This window comes from Lethenteron reissneri, chromosome 42 (genome assembly GCF_015708825.2).
Source record: "Lethenteron reissneri isolate LAM-NWPU_2019-01 chromosome 42, ASM1570882v1, whole genome shotgun sequence".
Classification (NCBI taxonomy): Eukaryota; Metazoa; Chordata; class Hyperoartia; order Petromyzontiformes; family Petromyzontidae; genus Lethenteron; species Lethenteron reissneri.
In genome coordinates this window covers 7196810-7209236 of record NC_083820.1, presented here as the reverse complement: position 1 = coordinate 7209236, position 12427 = coordinate 7196810, and the positions used below count along the sequence as shown (strand labels likewise).

Sequence of the window (12427 nt, the reverse complement as noted above, 5' to 3'; positions counted from 1 at the left end):
GAGATTTTTGCCGGCGGTTTGTGCCTCGGAGGTGGCGACCCGAGGTGGTGGCAGTGGAGGTGGTGGGGCCAGTGACGATTATCTGAACCGGATCCTGGGCAATCCCCTAGGTAGACTCGGCCTCAAACGAGTACCAGGTGGAATGTGCAAGCATCGCCACTCAGGAGGCAAAAGCAGTCGGCCTTGGTGTTGGCCACTGGCCCCCATCGTATGCCGTGCCGGCCTTCATAGGTGCTCGCTCACAGCACTTGCTCCTATAGTCTGTTAAGGCTATACGGGGGATCCTTTATCTTTGAGGCCTACACTCCCCACGTCCAGCACTCGGTGAGTGAGTAAAGGATCTGGGCTGGGCCGCGTGCTGAACCTTCCCTCTGTAAGGCTCCCGCCAAGCATCGGACACTTATACGTAGATTACAAGCGGCTGCGAAACACTCGCGTGCTAAACTTGAGTCGATGAATGAGTGAACATGTGAGCTAACTACTCAATCGGCCGGTGGGAGCGAGCTCGTGTACCACCTTCATGCGTACCATGTGGAATGAGCGAGTGGATGATTCGAATGTTGAGCAATCAAGCAATTGTGGCACCTGAAGGCCGCCTGAACGAATTAATTAATGAGTGGCGTAGAAGCTGGATGAATGAGGGAATGAATTAATTGATTGACTGGTGAGTGAGCGAGCATAGCACCTGGAAGCGGCATGAATTAATTAATGAGTGGAGGGATTATTTGACTGGTGAGTGAGCAGTGAGCATGGCACCTGCAGGGGGCCTGCATGAATGAATGAGTGGAGGAATGAATCGACTGGTGAGCAATTGAGCGAGCGCGGCACCTGGAGGCGGCCTCGAGGGCATCGTTGTTGGGCGGCTCGGCGAGGAGGCACACGGCGGGGGCCTCCGTGGGGGCCGCCGCTGTGCTCACGCGGCACCACCCGGGGCGCGGTGCAGGGCCCAGCAGCGAGCAGCGTGTGCCTTGTGCCAGCAACGGCTGTAGATGGGGCGGGACAACAGAACGAGACAAGGGTCGCCCGGGTAGCCTGGAACAGACCGTCGTGGGGCGAGCGGCACTCGCGAGCAGCGCCGATGATGGCCGGCACTGCGGCACGCGGGGAGGATGGGTGCCCGGCACCGCGCGCCGGCCACCTTTGTCTCCCCCAGCGGCGATGTTTACACACCGCACCGGGTACTCATTTGAGGCTGAGTCGAGCCAGGGGAGACCCAGGTTCAGATAATCGTCACTGGCTGTTGGCCGTGAGCGGGAATCGAACCCGGGTCGCCGGATTCGTAGCGCAGCGTGCTAACCACTGCGCCGCCGCTCCCCGCTGGACGGGAGCACACGGGGTCACACGGGGTCACGCGGGGTCACACGGGGACATGGGGTCACACGGGGACATTTACCAGAGATCAAGTCTACAAACTCCTTAGTTCAAATCTTCATTCATTTCCTGCAGATTTTTTTCCCGTTTTAGTTACAGTAATTGTGTTGGCACAGGGACACACGCCGGGAACAGCTGGCATGGCAAGAGAGAGGCACGGGGACACGGGGTCACACGGGGTCACTAATTACAATTGTGGGCATCACACGGAACCAGTGCACATCAGCGGAGAGGCCTTCCTCATCCAGCAGCAGACAGACCGTGGCCTGCGATTGATAACAACGGCGACAACGGAGATCGCGCCCCCGTCCGTACCTCTCCGCCCGCGGGGTAGTCGCACAGAACCCGGAGCGGTACCGCCTGCACGCCCGGCACTGCCCCGACGTTCGCCACGCCAGCAGCTGCGGCAGCCAGAGCCTGGGCCCGCGACTGCAGATCAGCCAGCACCGTGTCCTCCTCCTCCTGTGACGGTAACGACAATGATGATGACATGACGGTGGTGGAGGGGGAGAAGGGGATAGAGGTGACGGTCAGGGATTGCATTCTCACTCGATCGTTTATTTTTGGTTGATCGCAGGATGGAGAACTATTTTATCAACTTTTTTTTTATTTGACCAGGTAAAACCCACTGAGCTATGTAGCTCTTTTTCAGAAGTGACCTGGCCACAAATAATAGCTCAAGGTAGTGGCTTATTACGTGTAAATGTATAGCAGCCATATACTCTAAACGCATGTTGATTCTAAATGTGGAGGACAAAAACAGAGCATCCCCAATAAAATTGCACACGATCACAGAGAGAGAGACGCAAACTCCAAATACACAACAGGCGTCAGAGTCAGGAACGTAACCCACGACCGCCTGTATACCAGGCGAGGTAGTTAACATCTCCTAGCCACCGTAGCGCACCTGACCCGTGGCCACAACCGTAGCGAGGGGGGGGGGTATACTGGACGTGGTATGCCGGGCACAATCAGCGAGCCCTCGCCTGGATCTCTTCGAAGATCGTCTCGAGCTGCCGGCGATCCGCCGCGCGGCCCCAGGAGCAGCGCGTCGCCAGGCCTCGGCGCACCTCCCCGATCGCCGCCTCCGCGTCGCGCACCCCCTCGAAGAACTGCGAGGGCGGAGATGAGCGACGTCAACCCCGGGGCAACGCCACCGCGTGACGCACGGCGCACGGGGCGGTCACTCTCGCAAGTTCGAGAGGGAGAGGAGAGAGAGAGAACAGATGCGCGCGAAAGGCAGCAGCAGCAGCTGCAGCCACGCGGTGGCGAGGAGCCGGCGCGACCAACAATTGCCCAAGCTCTGCGATCCTCTATGGGGGAAAAAAAAACACTGCCCGTTGTTTATGCACGAGGGAGTAAACCGGAGCACCCGGAGAGTTAACCCGCACGTGCAAGGGGGTCAAGGGGGTCAAGGCTCTTATCAAGTCGCAGCGATTGCCGAAGCTCTGGGCGACTCGGAGGCGAGCAGAGGAGGAACCGCAGACGACCGGGAAGGCAGCAGCCACACAGTGAGCCGGCACCACAATCCAACCACAGCCCCCACCCCCCACCTCCAAGCTCTGAGGACCTTTATATATATTGCGGTGTTATTGGCCAATTGATGAATGTTTACATGTGGGAGGAAACTGGAGCACCTGGAGAAAATCCACTCGTGCGAGGGAACAACACTCTATCCCATACAGATGGAGTCTATATCTTTGCTTTACCACCTTCTCCTGGCGAGCCAAGGTACACAGTGCTAATTTACAGACTGGCTGATCAGTCTCTGAAGGGGTCTCTAGACAATAGACTGGCTGCTCTCTGAAGCGGTCTTTAGACAATAGACTGGCTGGTCTCTGATGGTGTCTCTAGACAATAGACTGACTGATCAGTCTCAGAAGGGGTCTCTAGACAATAGACTGACTGATCAGTCTCTGAAGGGGTTTCTAGACAATAGACTGGCTGGTCTCTGAAGCGGTCTTTAGACAATAGACTGGCTGGTCTCTGATGGTGTCTCTAGACAATAGACTGACTGATCAGTCTCTGAAGGGGTCTCTAGACTGGCTGGTCTCTGAAGGGGTCTCTCGACAATAGACTGGCTGGTCTCTGAAAGGGTCTCTAGACAATAGACTGACTTGTCTCTGAAGGGCTCTCTAGACAATAGACTGACTTGTCTCTGTTGGAGTCTCTAGACAATAGACTGGCTGGTCTCTGAAGGGCTCTCTAGACAATAGACTGGCTGGTCTCTGAAGGGCTCTCTAGACAATAGACTGGCTGGTCTCTGAAGGGGTCTTTAGACAATAGACTGATCGGTCTCTGAAGGGGTCTCTAGACAATAGACTGACTTGTCTAGACAAAGTATATGGCTGGACTCGCCTGCAAGTGCGCCGTGTTTTCGTGAAGGTGCATCTCTGCACACCCGGCCAGCGTGAGGATCCAGAGCAGACGTCCCTCCAGCTCCCCCGTTATAGCCTGGACGTCCACCGCAACCACCACCACCACAACCGTCATCATTGTAGTCATCACTATCATCATCATCGTAAGTCATCGTTGTGATCATGATAGGCGTCATCATCATCATCGTTGTATTTATAGTCATCGGCATCATCATCTTTGTCACCGTCGTAATCACCGTCGTCGTTATCAGCATTTATGTATCGTCATCACAATCATAACCACCATTTAATTATCACCATTGTATAATCATTATCGTCAAACATCATCATCACCGTCATTCTCGTTGTAATCACAATCGTTATCAGCATTTATGTAAGCATTATTATCGTCATCACAATCATAACCACCATTTAATTATCACCATTGTATAATCATTATCATCATCATCATCATCATCACCGTCATTCTCGTTGTAATCGCAATCGTCGTCATTCTCACCAGCACCACCATCGTCATCATCACTACAACTATTCTAATAATCATCAACAACGCATTTGTCATCATCATCACCGCGCCTATCATCATCGGCAGCAGCATCCGTAAAATAACCATCATCGCCACCATCACCGAGTGCGGATCGAGTGTGGCGGTGGAGGTGGCGGTGGTAGTGTCTGTATGTCTGTCTGTCTGTGTCTGTCTGTGTGTCTGTCTGTGTGTCTGTCTGTGTGTCTGTCTGTGTGTCTGTCTGTGTGTCTGTCTATTTTGGTGATGAGTCTTGCTGTCAGAGACGACAACGTGAAGGGAGGGCGAGGGGAGGGAGGGAGGGGGGGAGGAGAGGAGAGAGGAGGGGATGAAGGGAGGGAGGGGAGTGAGGGGAGGGAGAGGAGGGAGAGGGAGGGAGGGAGGGAGGGGAGGGAGGGAGGGAGGGGAGGGAAGGGAGAGGGGGAGGGAGGGGAGGCAGGGAGGGGAGGGAGGGGAGGGGGTACCGTGATGGAATCCTGCGCTGGGTGACCCGACTCGATGAGACTTTGCCCAGACTCACAGATCCCTGCCACCTCCTCCTCCACACGCGACAGCTCCGCACGCAGAGCCTGCACACACACGCAGACACACACACACACAGGTGCACACACACAGGTGCACACAGGTGCACACACACAGGTGCACACACACAGGTGCACAGACGCACACACACACATACGTGGTCCGATTAATAATCGATTTAAGGGGGCAGGCCGCTTCATGATCTGGACAATTTTTTCTTTTTTTTGTCGTGTTACCCTCCACCACCAGATGCAGGCAAACAAATCAAATTGCCCGTGGGCGCGCCCCTTCAACGCGGCGATTATAATCGTCTCGACTCGTCGGTGAGTTGAGAAGTTCTCAGAACGAAAATGCAACGCTTGGTTAGAAGAAGAAACATCGGCCAGATCACTGACGTGGGGTGAGCGGGCGGATGAGGCCAGCGGGTGAATGAGCGAGTTGAAGGGAGCTTCAGCGAGCGGGTGAGTAAGCAGGTGAGCGAGCGGGTAAGTGGGTGGATGAGTAAGTGGGTGAGCGAGCGAGGGGGCGAACGGGTAAACTGGTGGGTGATTGAGCAGGTGAGTGGGCAAGTGAGCGGGTGGGTGAGTGAGTGAGCGAGCAAGTGAGCTGGCACGTGGGCGAGCTGGTAAGCGAACGGACATTCAGCTGATTGAGCTGGGGAATGAGCGGGTGAGTAACCAAGTCAGCGGGTGCATGAGTGAGTGAGCGAATGAGTGAGCAAGCGAGTGAGTGAGCGAGTCAGTGAGCGTGTGTGTGAGCCAGTGAGCGAGCGAGCGGGTGAGCGAGCGAGCGAGTGAGCGGGTGAGCGAGCGGGTGAGCGAGTAAGTGAGTGGGTGAGCGAGCGAGCGGGTGAGCGGGCGAGTGGGTGAGCGGGTGAGCGAGCAGGCGAGCGGGTGAGCGGGTGAGTGAGCAAGTGAGCGGGTGAGCGAGTGAGTGAGCGGGTGAGCGGGTGAGCGAGCGAGCGAGTGAGCAGGTGAGCGAGCGAGCGCTCCGGCGCGCGCGGTGTGAGAGAGCGAGAGAGACGCACTCTCAGCGAGTCGCCCTTGGCGGACAACCCATCCGTGCGGCTCCAGTCGTGGGAGAGCTCTGTGGCCTCGGCTCGCGCCATCCACTCGAGAGGCCCGCGGGCGCTCGCGGCCAGGACGAGCAGCGCACGCAGGTGCAGCGCACGCGCCTCCCACGAGTGCTGGCGCACATACACACACACAGCACGTGTCCCACACAGAGCCAAAGGTCACCCGTATAGCCTCGAGCAGAGAGGTCGGCAAGAGCTGCGGCTCGGGTGCCCTTTGGCTTCCCCCTTGCAGCTCTTTGGCTGCCGTTTTTAAGAAGAAGAAAAAATTATTATCCTAAAACGTCGAGATCATTGATTAAAAATGGCAGGGAATGGGTCTCGATGACAACAAAATGTACAACAGTCAAAACTGTTTTGTTACAGAATAACTAAAGGGGGGTGTGGGGGGGGTGTAAAAATACGAAATAGACGCACATTTATTCCATAGCCTATTTCGTTGATTTAAGTCAGCATTAGTTCGTCACATGCCGCTGTGTCTGTGTACAAGTCACTCGCTCTCTCTCTCTGCGTGTGATGCGGCTCTAAAACAATTTTTGTCACAGACAAAAAAAACATCTAAAAAGATGTCTCTTCTTTGTCTTCTTCGAAAGGTTACCGACTCCCCCAGGTCCAACAGGACTGTTGGGGCAAGCGCTGTGTGGTGAGCACCTGCGGAGGCCGGCACGGCACACCGGGGGGTGGTGGTGGATGTGGTTAGCAACCCTCGCCCGGCCACCTTTGTCTCCCCACAGCAGGCGCTCGTTTTTAAGGCTGAGCCGACCTTGAGGTGCCAGGAACCGGTCTATTGTAGATAGGAATATATTGGCTGTTAAATTTCGATTTAAAGCTTTCGCGACTGCAGGGATTCATCTTCTTGGTTCTTTCGGTAAAGTCACGTAGAAGGGAAATAATAAAATAATAAAAATAAAACATAATAAAATACAATTCGCACGACGTTTCGGCCACAACGCAAGCAGCCGTCCTCAGGTGAAGAACAGGTCTGTCGGGAAGACAGCGTCTGACGCTGTCTTCCCGACATTATTTCCCTTCTACGTGACTTTACCGAAAGAACCAAGAAGATATTGGCTGTTGTTACTGTTGCCACTGAGCGGAAACAGAACTCGGGTTTTTTCACCGGGTCCAAAGCGCACCGTCGCTCCGCACGTACGGCACACGCGCGGAAACCGGTGGCCGTCTTCGTCCGACGGCGAGCCAAAAGCCGCCGCTACGAGGATGACCGGACTTGTCGCGATGATCGTTTACGCTCCTTGACGAGCTCGGCGAGGTGCCGTGGTTCATCTGTGGCGAGCTCTGTGGTGTGTAACGAGCGCGGCCTCATCGTGTGCTGCCCCACCTTGAGGTTCGCGTAGGCCACGTTAACTCGCTGCAGCTGTCTGTCGTATTCCGCTTGATGTTCCACAAGCAGGGCATCCTGCAGGAGAGGAGGATCATCATCATCAGCAGCAGCAGCAGCAGCAAGAGCATCAGCAGCAGGAACAACAGCTAAAATAACACGAGCAGCAGCAGCAATAGCATTTTTTCAACGGTAAAAGTAGCTGCATTATCATCATAATCATCAGCAGCATGACGATCGTGAGCATCGGCACCATTATCAGCAGCAATACTATTGTCATCAAGAGCAGCATCATCAGCAGCATCATAAGCAGCATCATCATAATCAGCAGCAACATCATAATCATCAGCAGCATCATGATAATCAACGTCAGCGACATCATAATCATAAGCAACAGCAACATCATATCCACATCATAATCTTCAGCAGCAGCATCATAATCATCAGCAGCAGCATCATGATCATGACGATGATCAGCCTCATAATCATGACGATGATCATGCTCGTGATCATGACGATGACCACCAACATGACGACGATCATCACGATCACGACCACGACCACGGTGATGACGAGTGGCGATCGCCGTACCCGTGCCCGCGAGGCGTCGTCGACGGCGGTGCCCAGCTGCAGCACGCGGCGCTCCAGCGCCTGGACGCCGGCCAAGGCCATCGTCACGCCCGGCTCGTCCCTGCCCCACTCGGCCCCGTCCACCTCCGCCTGCCGGGCACGGAGAACGCACGGGGGGCGGGGGATGTCAAGGGGGGATGTCAAGGGCCGACGTTGGGCCAACGTCGGGGTAACGTTGGTCGGACGGTTCCAAATCACGTGTCGACGTGAGGCCAAGGTTGGTCCGACGGTTCCAACCACGTGTCAACGTCAGGTCAACGTTGGTCCGACGGTTCCAACCACGTGTCAACGTCAGGTCAACGTTGGTCCGACGGTTCCAACCACGTGTCAACGTCGGGTGAACGTTGGTCCGACGGTTCCAACCACGTGTCAACGTCATGTCAAATTTGGTCCGACGGTTCCAACCACGTGTCAACGTCGGGTGAACGTTGGTCCGACGGTTCCAACCACGTGTCAACGTCGGGTGAACGTTGGTCCGACGGTTCCAACCACGTGTCAACGTCGGGTGAACGTTGGTCCGACGGTTCCAACCACGTGTCAACGTCAGGTCAACGTTGGTCCGACGGTTCCAACCACGTGTCAACGTCAGGTCAACGTTGGTCCGACGGTTCCAACCACGTGTCAACGTCAGGTCAACGTTGGTCCGACGGTTTCAACCACGTGTCAACGTCGGGTCAACGTTGGTCCGACGGTTCCAACCACGTGTCAACGTCAGGTCAACGTTGGTCCGACGGTTCCAACCACGTGTCAACGTTGGGAAATGTCCAACCTGTGGCAACCTTGCCCTCTCTCGTGCAAGAATATTCATTTCCTAAAATGAACAATAAACATTACTTCGCAGATTCGCTGCATATATATTCTGAAGAAGGGCCATGATACGAAATGACGCCTGTTGGTACCGATTATATATTTGTATCTGTGACGGCCACACACACACGCACGGACACTAATATATGTTGTGTTTAGTTTGTTGTCCTTCCCCCGCACCTCAATTAGCACAGTTGGCAACGTACGGTGCAAAAGAAGTTCAACACAGACACACTCTCAGGCTGCGGTTGTTGTTGACAATCACGCCGAGGTCGCCTGGTCTACCTGCGTCTGTGCCACTTTGGCGAGCAGCTCCTCCAGTGACTTGAGTCGCTGCTCGCTCTCCGCCCTGGCCTCCTGCTCACTCCTGCACACACGCGCACGCACACACACGCACACACGCACACGCACGCACACACACACGCACACACGCACGTACACACACGCACACACGCACACACACGCACACGCACGCACACACACACGCACACACACACACATGCACGCACACACACGCACACACACGCACACACGCACACACACACGCACACACACATGCACACACGCACACACGCACACACACGCACACACACACGCACACACACACACGCACGCACACACGCACACACGCACACACACACGCACACACGCACACACACGCGCACAGGCACGCACACACACACACATATACGCACACACACGCATAGCACGTTAACCGCCACGCTCCCGCTCCCCACACACACACAGAGACACACACACAGATACAAAGAAAAATATCCCCCGTATGGCCTTAACAGACTCTTGGGGGCAAGTGCTGTTAGCGAGCACCTATTAAGGCCAACACGGCACACGTGGGGGTGACTGGCCAGCACCACGCCCGGCCGCCTTTATCTCCCTGGTGGCGACGGTTTACACACCACACCAGGTACTAATTTGAGGCTAAGTCGACTTAGGGGAGGCCCAGGACCGGTTCAGATAATCGTCATTGGTTTTGGGCCGTGAGCGGGAATCGAACTTGGGTCTCCAAGAAAGGGGAGCAACAGCCATCGCGGTCAGCGCTATCAAGCCACAGAGAAGAGATTCCTCACGCACGGTTGCTCCGGTTACCGAGACGGTTGCTGTGGCCAACCGAGACGGTTGCTACGGTAACAGAGAGGGGGAGGCAGTGTTCGTTTGTCGCTCGTGAAAGTTGCTCGAGGGGCATTGGAGGTCTTCAGTGGGTTTGATAACGGGGGGGGGAGGAGGTTGGGGGGGGCGTGGGGTGCTTTACCCCCCCCCCCCCCCCCACCTGTACCTCTGGTTCCCGGACGCGATGCTCCGCTCGTGATCGTCGAGCAGCAGCACGAGCCTGGACCACTCCTCCTCCACGTGCTCTGGGGTCAGGTCGGGCGGCACGCGGATGCGCCCGAAGCTGATCCACACCTGCCGCACAGCGGTCGAAGGAGGAGCTTGGAAGAAGTCCGGCGAACGTGCGGGCGGAGAACGCCGCGGTCGACGATCGATTGAGTCACACCACCGTCGTCGTCGTCATCGTAGAAGTTGTTAAGTTAGTCGTTACCACCATCATCGTCATCGTAGAAGTTGTGAAGTTAGTCATTACCACTGTCATCATAGAAGTTGTTAAGTTAGTCATTACCACCATCGTCGTCATCGTAGAAGTTGTTAAGTTAGTCATTACCACCGTCGTCGTCATCGTAGAAGTTGTTCAGTTAGTCATTACCACCATCGTCGTCATCGTAGAAGTTGTTAAGTTAGTCATTACCACCATCGTCGTCATCGTAGAAGTTGTTCAGTTAGTCATTACCACCGTCGTCGTCATCGTAGAAGTTGTTCAGTTAGTCATTACCACCATCGTCGTCATCGTAGAAGTTGTTAAGTTAGTCATTACCACCATCGTCGTCATCGTAGAAGTTGTTAAGTTAGTCATTACCACCGTCGTCGTCATCGTAGAAGTTGTTCAGTTAGTCATTACCACCATCGTCGTCATCGTAGAAGTTGTTAAGTTAGTCATTACCACCGTCGTCGTCATCGTAGAAGTTGTTCAGTTAGTCATTACCACCATCGTCGTCATCGTAGAAGTTGTTAAGTTAGTCATTACCACCATCGTCGTCATCGTAGAAGTTGTTCAGTTAGTCATTACCACCATCGTCGTCATCGTAGAAGTTGTTAAGTTAGTCATTACCACCGTCGTCGTCATCGTAGAAGTTGTTCAGTTAGTCATTACCACCATCGTCGTCATCGTAGAAGTTGTTCAGTTAGTCATTACCACCGTCGTCGTCATCGTAGAAGTTGTTAAGTTAGTCATTACCACCGTCGTCGTCATCGTAGAAGTTGTTCAGTTAGTCATTACCACCATCGTCGTCATCGTAGAAGTTGTTAAGTTAGTCATTACCACCATCGTCGTCATCGTAGAAGTTGTTCAGTTAGTCATTACCACCGTCGTCGTCATCGTAGAAGTTGTTCAGTTAGTCATTACCACCATCGTCGTCATCGTAGAAGTTGTTAAGTTAGTCATTACCACCGTCGTCGTCATCGTAGAAGTTGTTCAGTTAGTCATTACCACCATCGTCGTCATCGTAGAAGTTGTTAAGTTAGTCATTACCACCATCGTCGTCATCGTAGAAGTTGTTCAGTTAGTCATTACCACCGTCGTCGTCATCGTAGAAGTTGTTCAGTTAGTCATTACCACCGTCGTCGTCATCGTAGAAGTTGTTCAGTTAGTCATTACCACCATCGTCGTTATCGTAGAAGTTGTTAAGTTAGTCATTACCACCGTCGTCGTCATCGTAGAAGTTGTTAAGTTAGTCATTACCACCATCGTCGTCATCGTAGAAGTTGTTCAGTTAGTCATTACCACCATCGTCGTCATCGTAGAAGTTGTTAAGTTAGTCATTACCACCATCGTCGTCATCGTAGAAGTTGTTAAGTTAGTCATTACCACCATCGTCGTCATTGTAGAAGTTGTTAAGTTAGTCATTACCACCATCGTCGTCATCGTAGAAGTTGTTAAGTTAGTCATTACCACTGTTGTCGTCATCGTAGAAGTTGTTCAGTTAGTCATTACCACCAGTCGTCGTCATCTTAGAAGTTGTTAAGTTAGTCATTACCACTGTTGTCGTCATCGTAGAAGTTGTTCAGTTAGTCATTACCACCGTCGTCATCGTAGAAGTTGTTCAGTTAGTCATTACCACCGTCGTCGTCATCGCAGAAGTTGTTAAGTTAGTCATTACCACTAGTTGTCGTCATCGTAGAAGTTGTTAAGTTAGTCATTACCACTGTCGTCATCGTAGAAGTTGTTCAGTTAGTCATTACCACTGTTGTCGTCATCGTAGAAGTTGTTCAGTTAGTCATTACCACCGTCGTCAGTCATCGCAGAAGTTGTTAAGTTAGTCATTACCACTGTCATCGTAGAAGTTGTTCAGTTAGTCATTACCACCATCGTCGTCATCGTAGAAGTTGTTAAGTTAGTCATTACCACTGTCATCGTAGAAGTTGTTCAGTTAGTCATTACCACCATCGTCGTCATCGTAGAAGTTGTTAAGTTAGTTGTTACCACCGTCGTGGTCATCGTAGAAGTTGTTAAGTTAGTCATTACCACCGTCATCGTCATCGTAGAAGTTGTTAAGTTAGTCATTACCACCGTCATCATCATCATCATCGTAGAAGTTGTTAAGTTAGTCATTACCACCATCATCGTCATCATAGAAGTTGTTAAGTTAGTCATTACCACCGTCGTCGTCATCATAGAAGTTGTTAAGTTAGTCATTACCACCGTCATCATCATCATC

General features: G+C 53.2%; 1 protein-coding gene across 2 annotated transcripts in view; it reads right to left on the bottom strand.

Moving 5' to 3' along the window:
• LOC133352834 (plectin-like) overlaps positions 1 to 12427 on the bottom strand; it is a 61059-nt gene that overhangs the window by 6479 nt on the left and 42153 nt on the right. For both annotated transcript variants that reach the window (XM_061568763.1, XM_061568764.1), the window contains exons 11-20: positions 9934 to 10061; positions 8925 to 9006; positions 7794 to 7922; positions 7203 to 7280; positions 5822 to 5980; positions 4737 to 4841; positions 3730 to 3825; positions 2358 to 2483; positions 1687 to 1833; positions 829 to 983 (exon numbers count right to left, since the gene is read on the bottom strand). In XM_061568763.1, the coding sequence (XP_061424747.1) occupies positions 829 to 983; positions 1687 to 1833; positions 2358 to 2483; positions 3730 to 3825; positions 4737 to 4841; positions 5822 to 5980; positions 7203 to 7280; positions 7794 to 7922; positions 8925 to 9006; positions 9934 to 10061 (1205 nt within the window). The remainder of the gene's footprint in view (positions 1 to 828; positions 984 to 1686; positions 1834 to 2357; positions 2484 to 3729; positions 3826 to 4736; positions 4842 to 5821; positions 5981 to 7202; positions 7281 to 7793; positions 7923 to 8924; positions 9007 to 9933; positions 10062 to 12427) is intronic.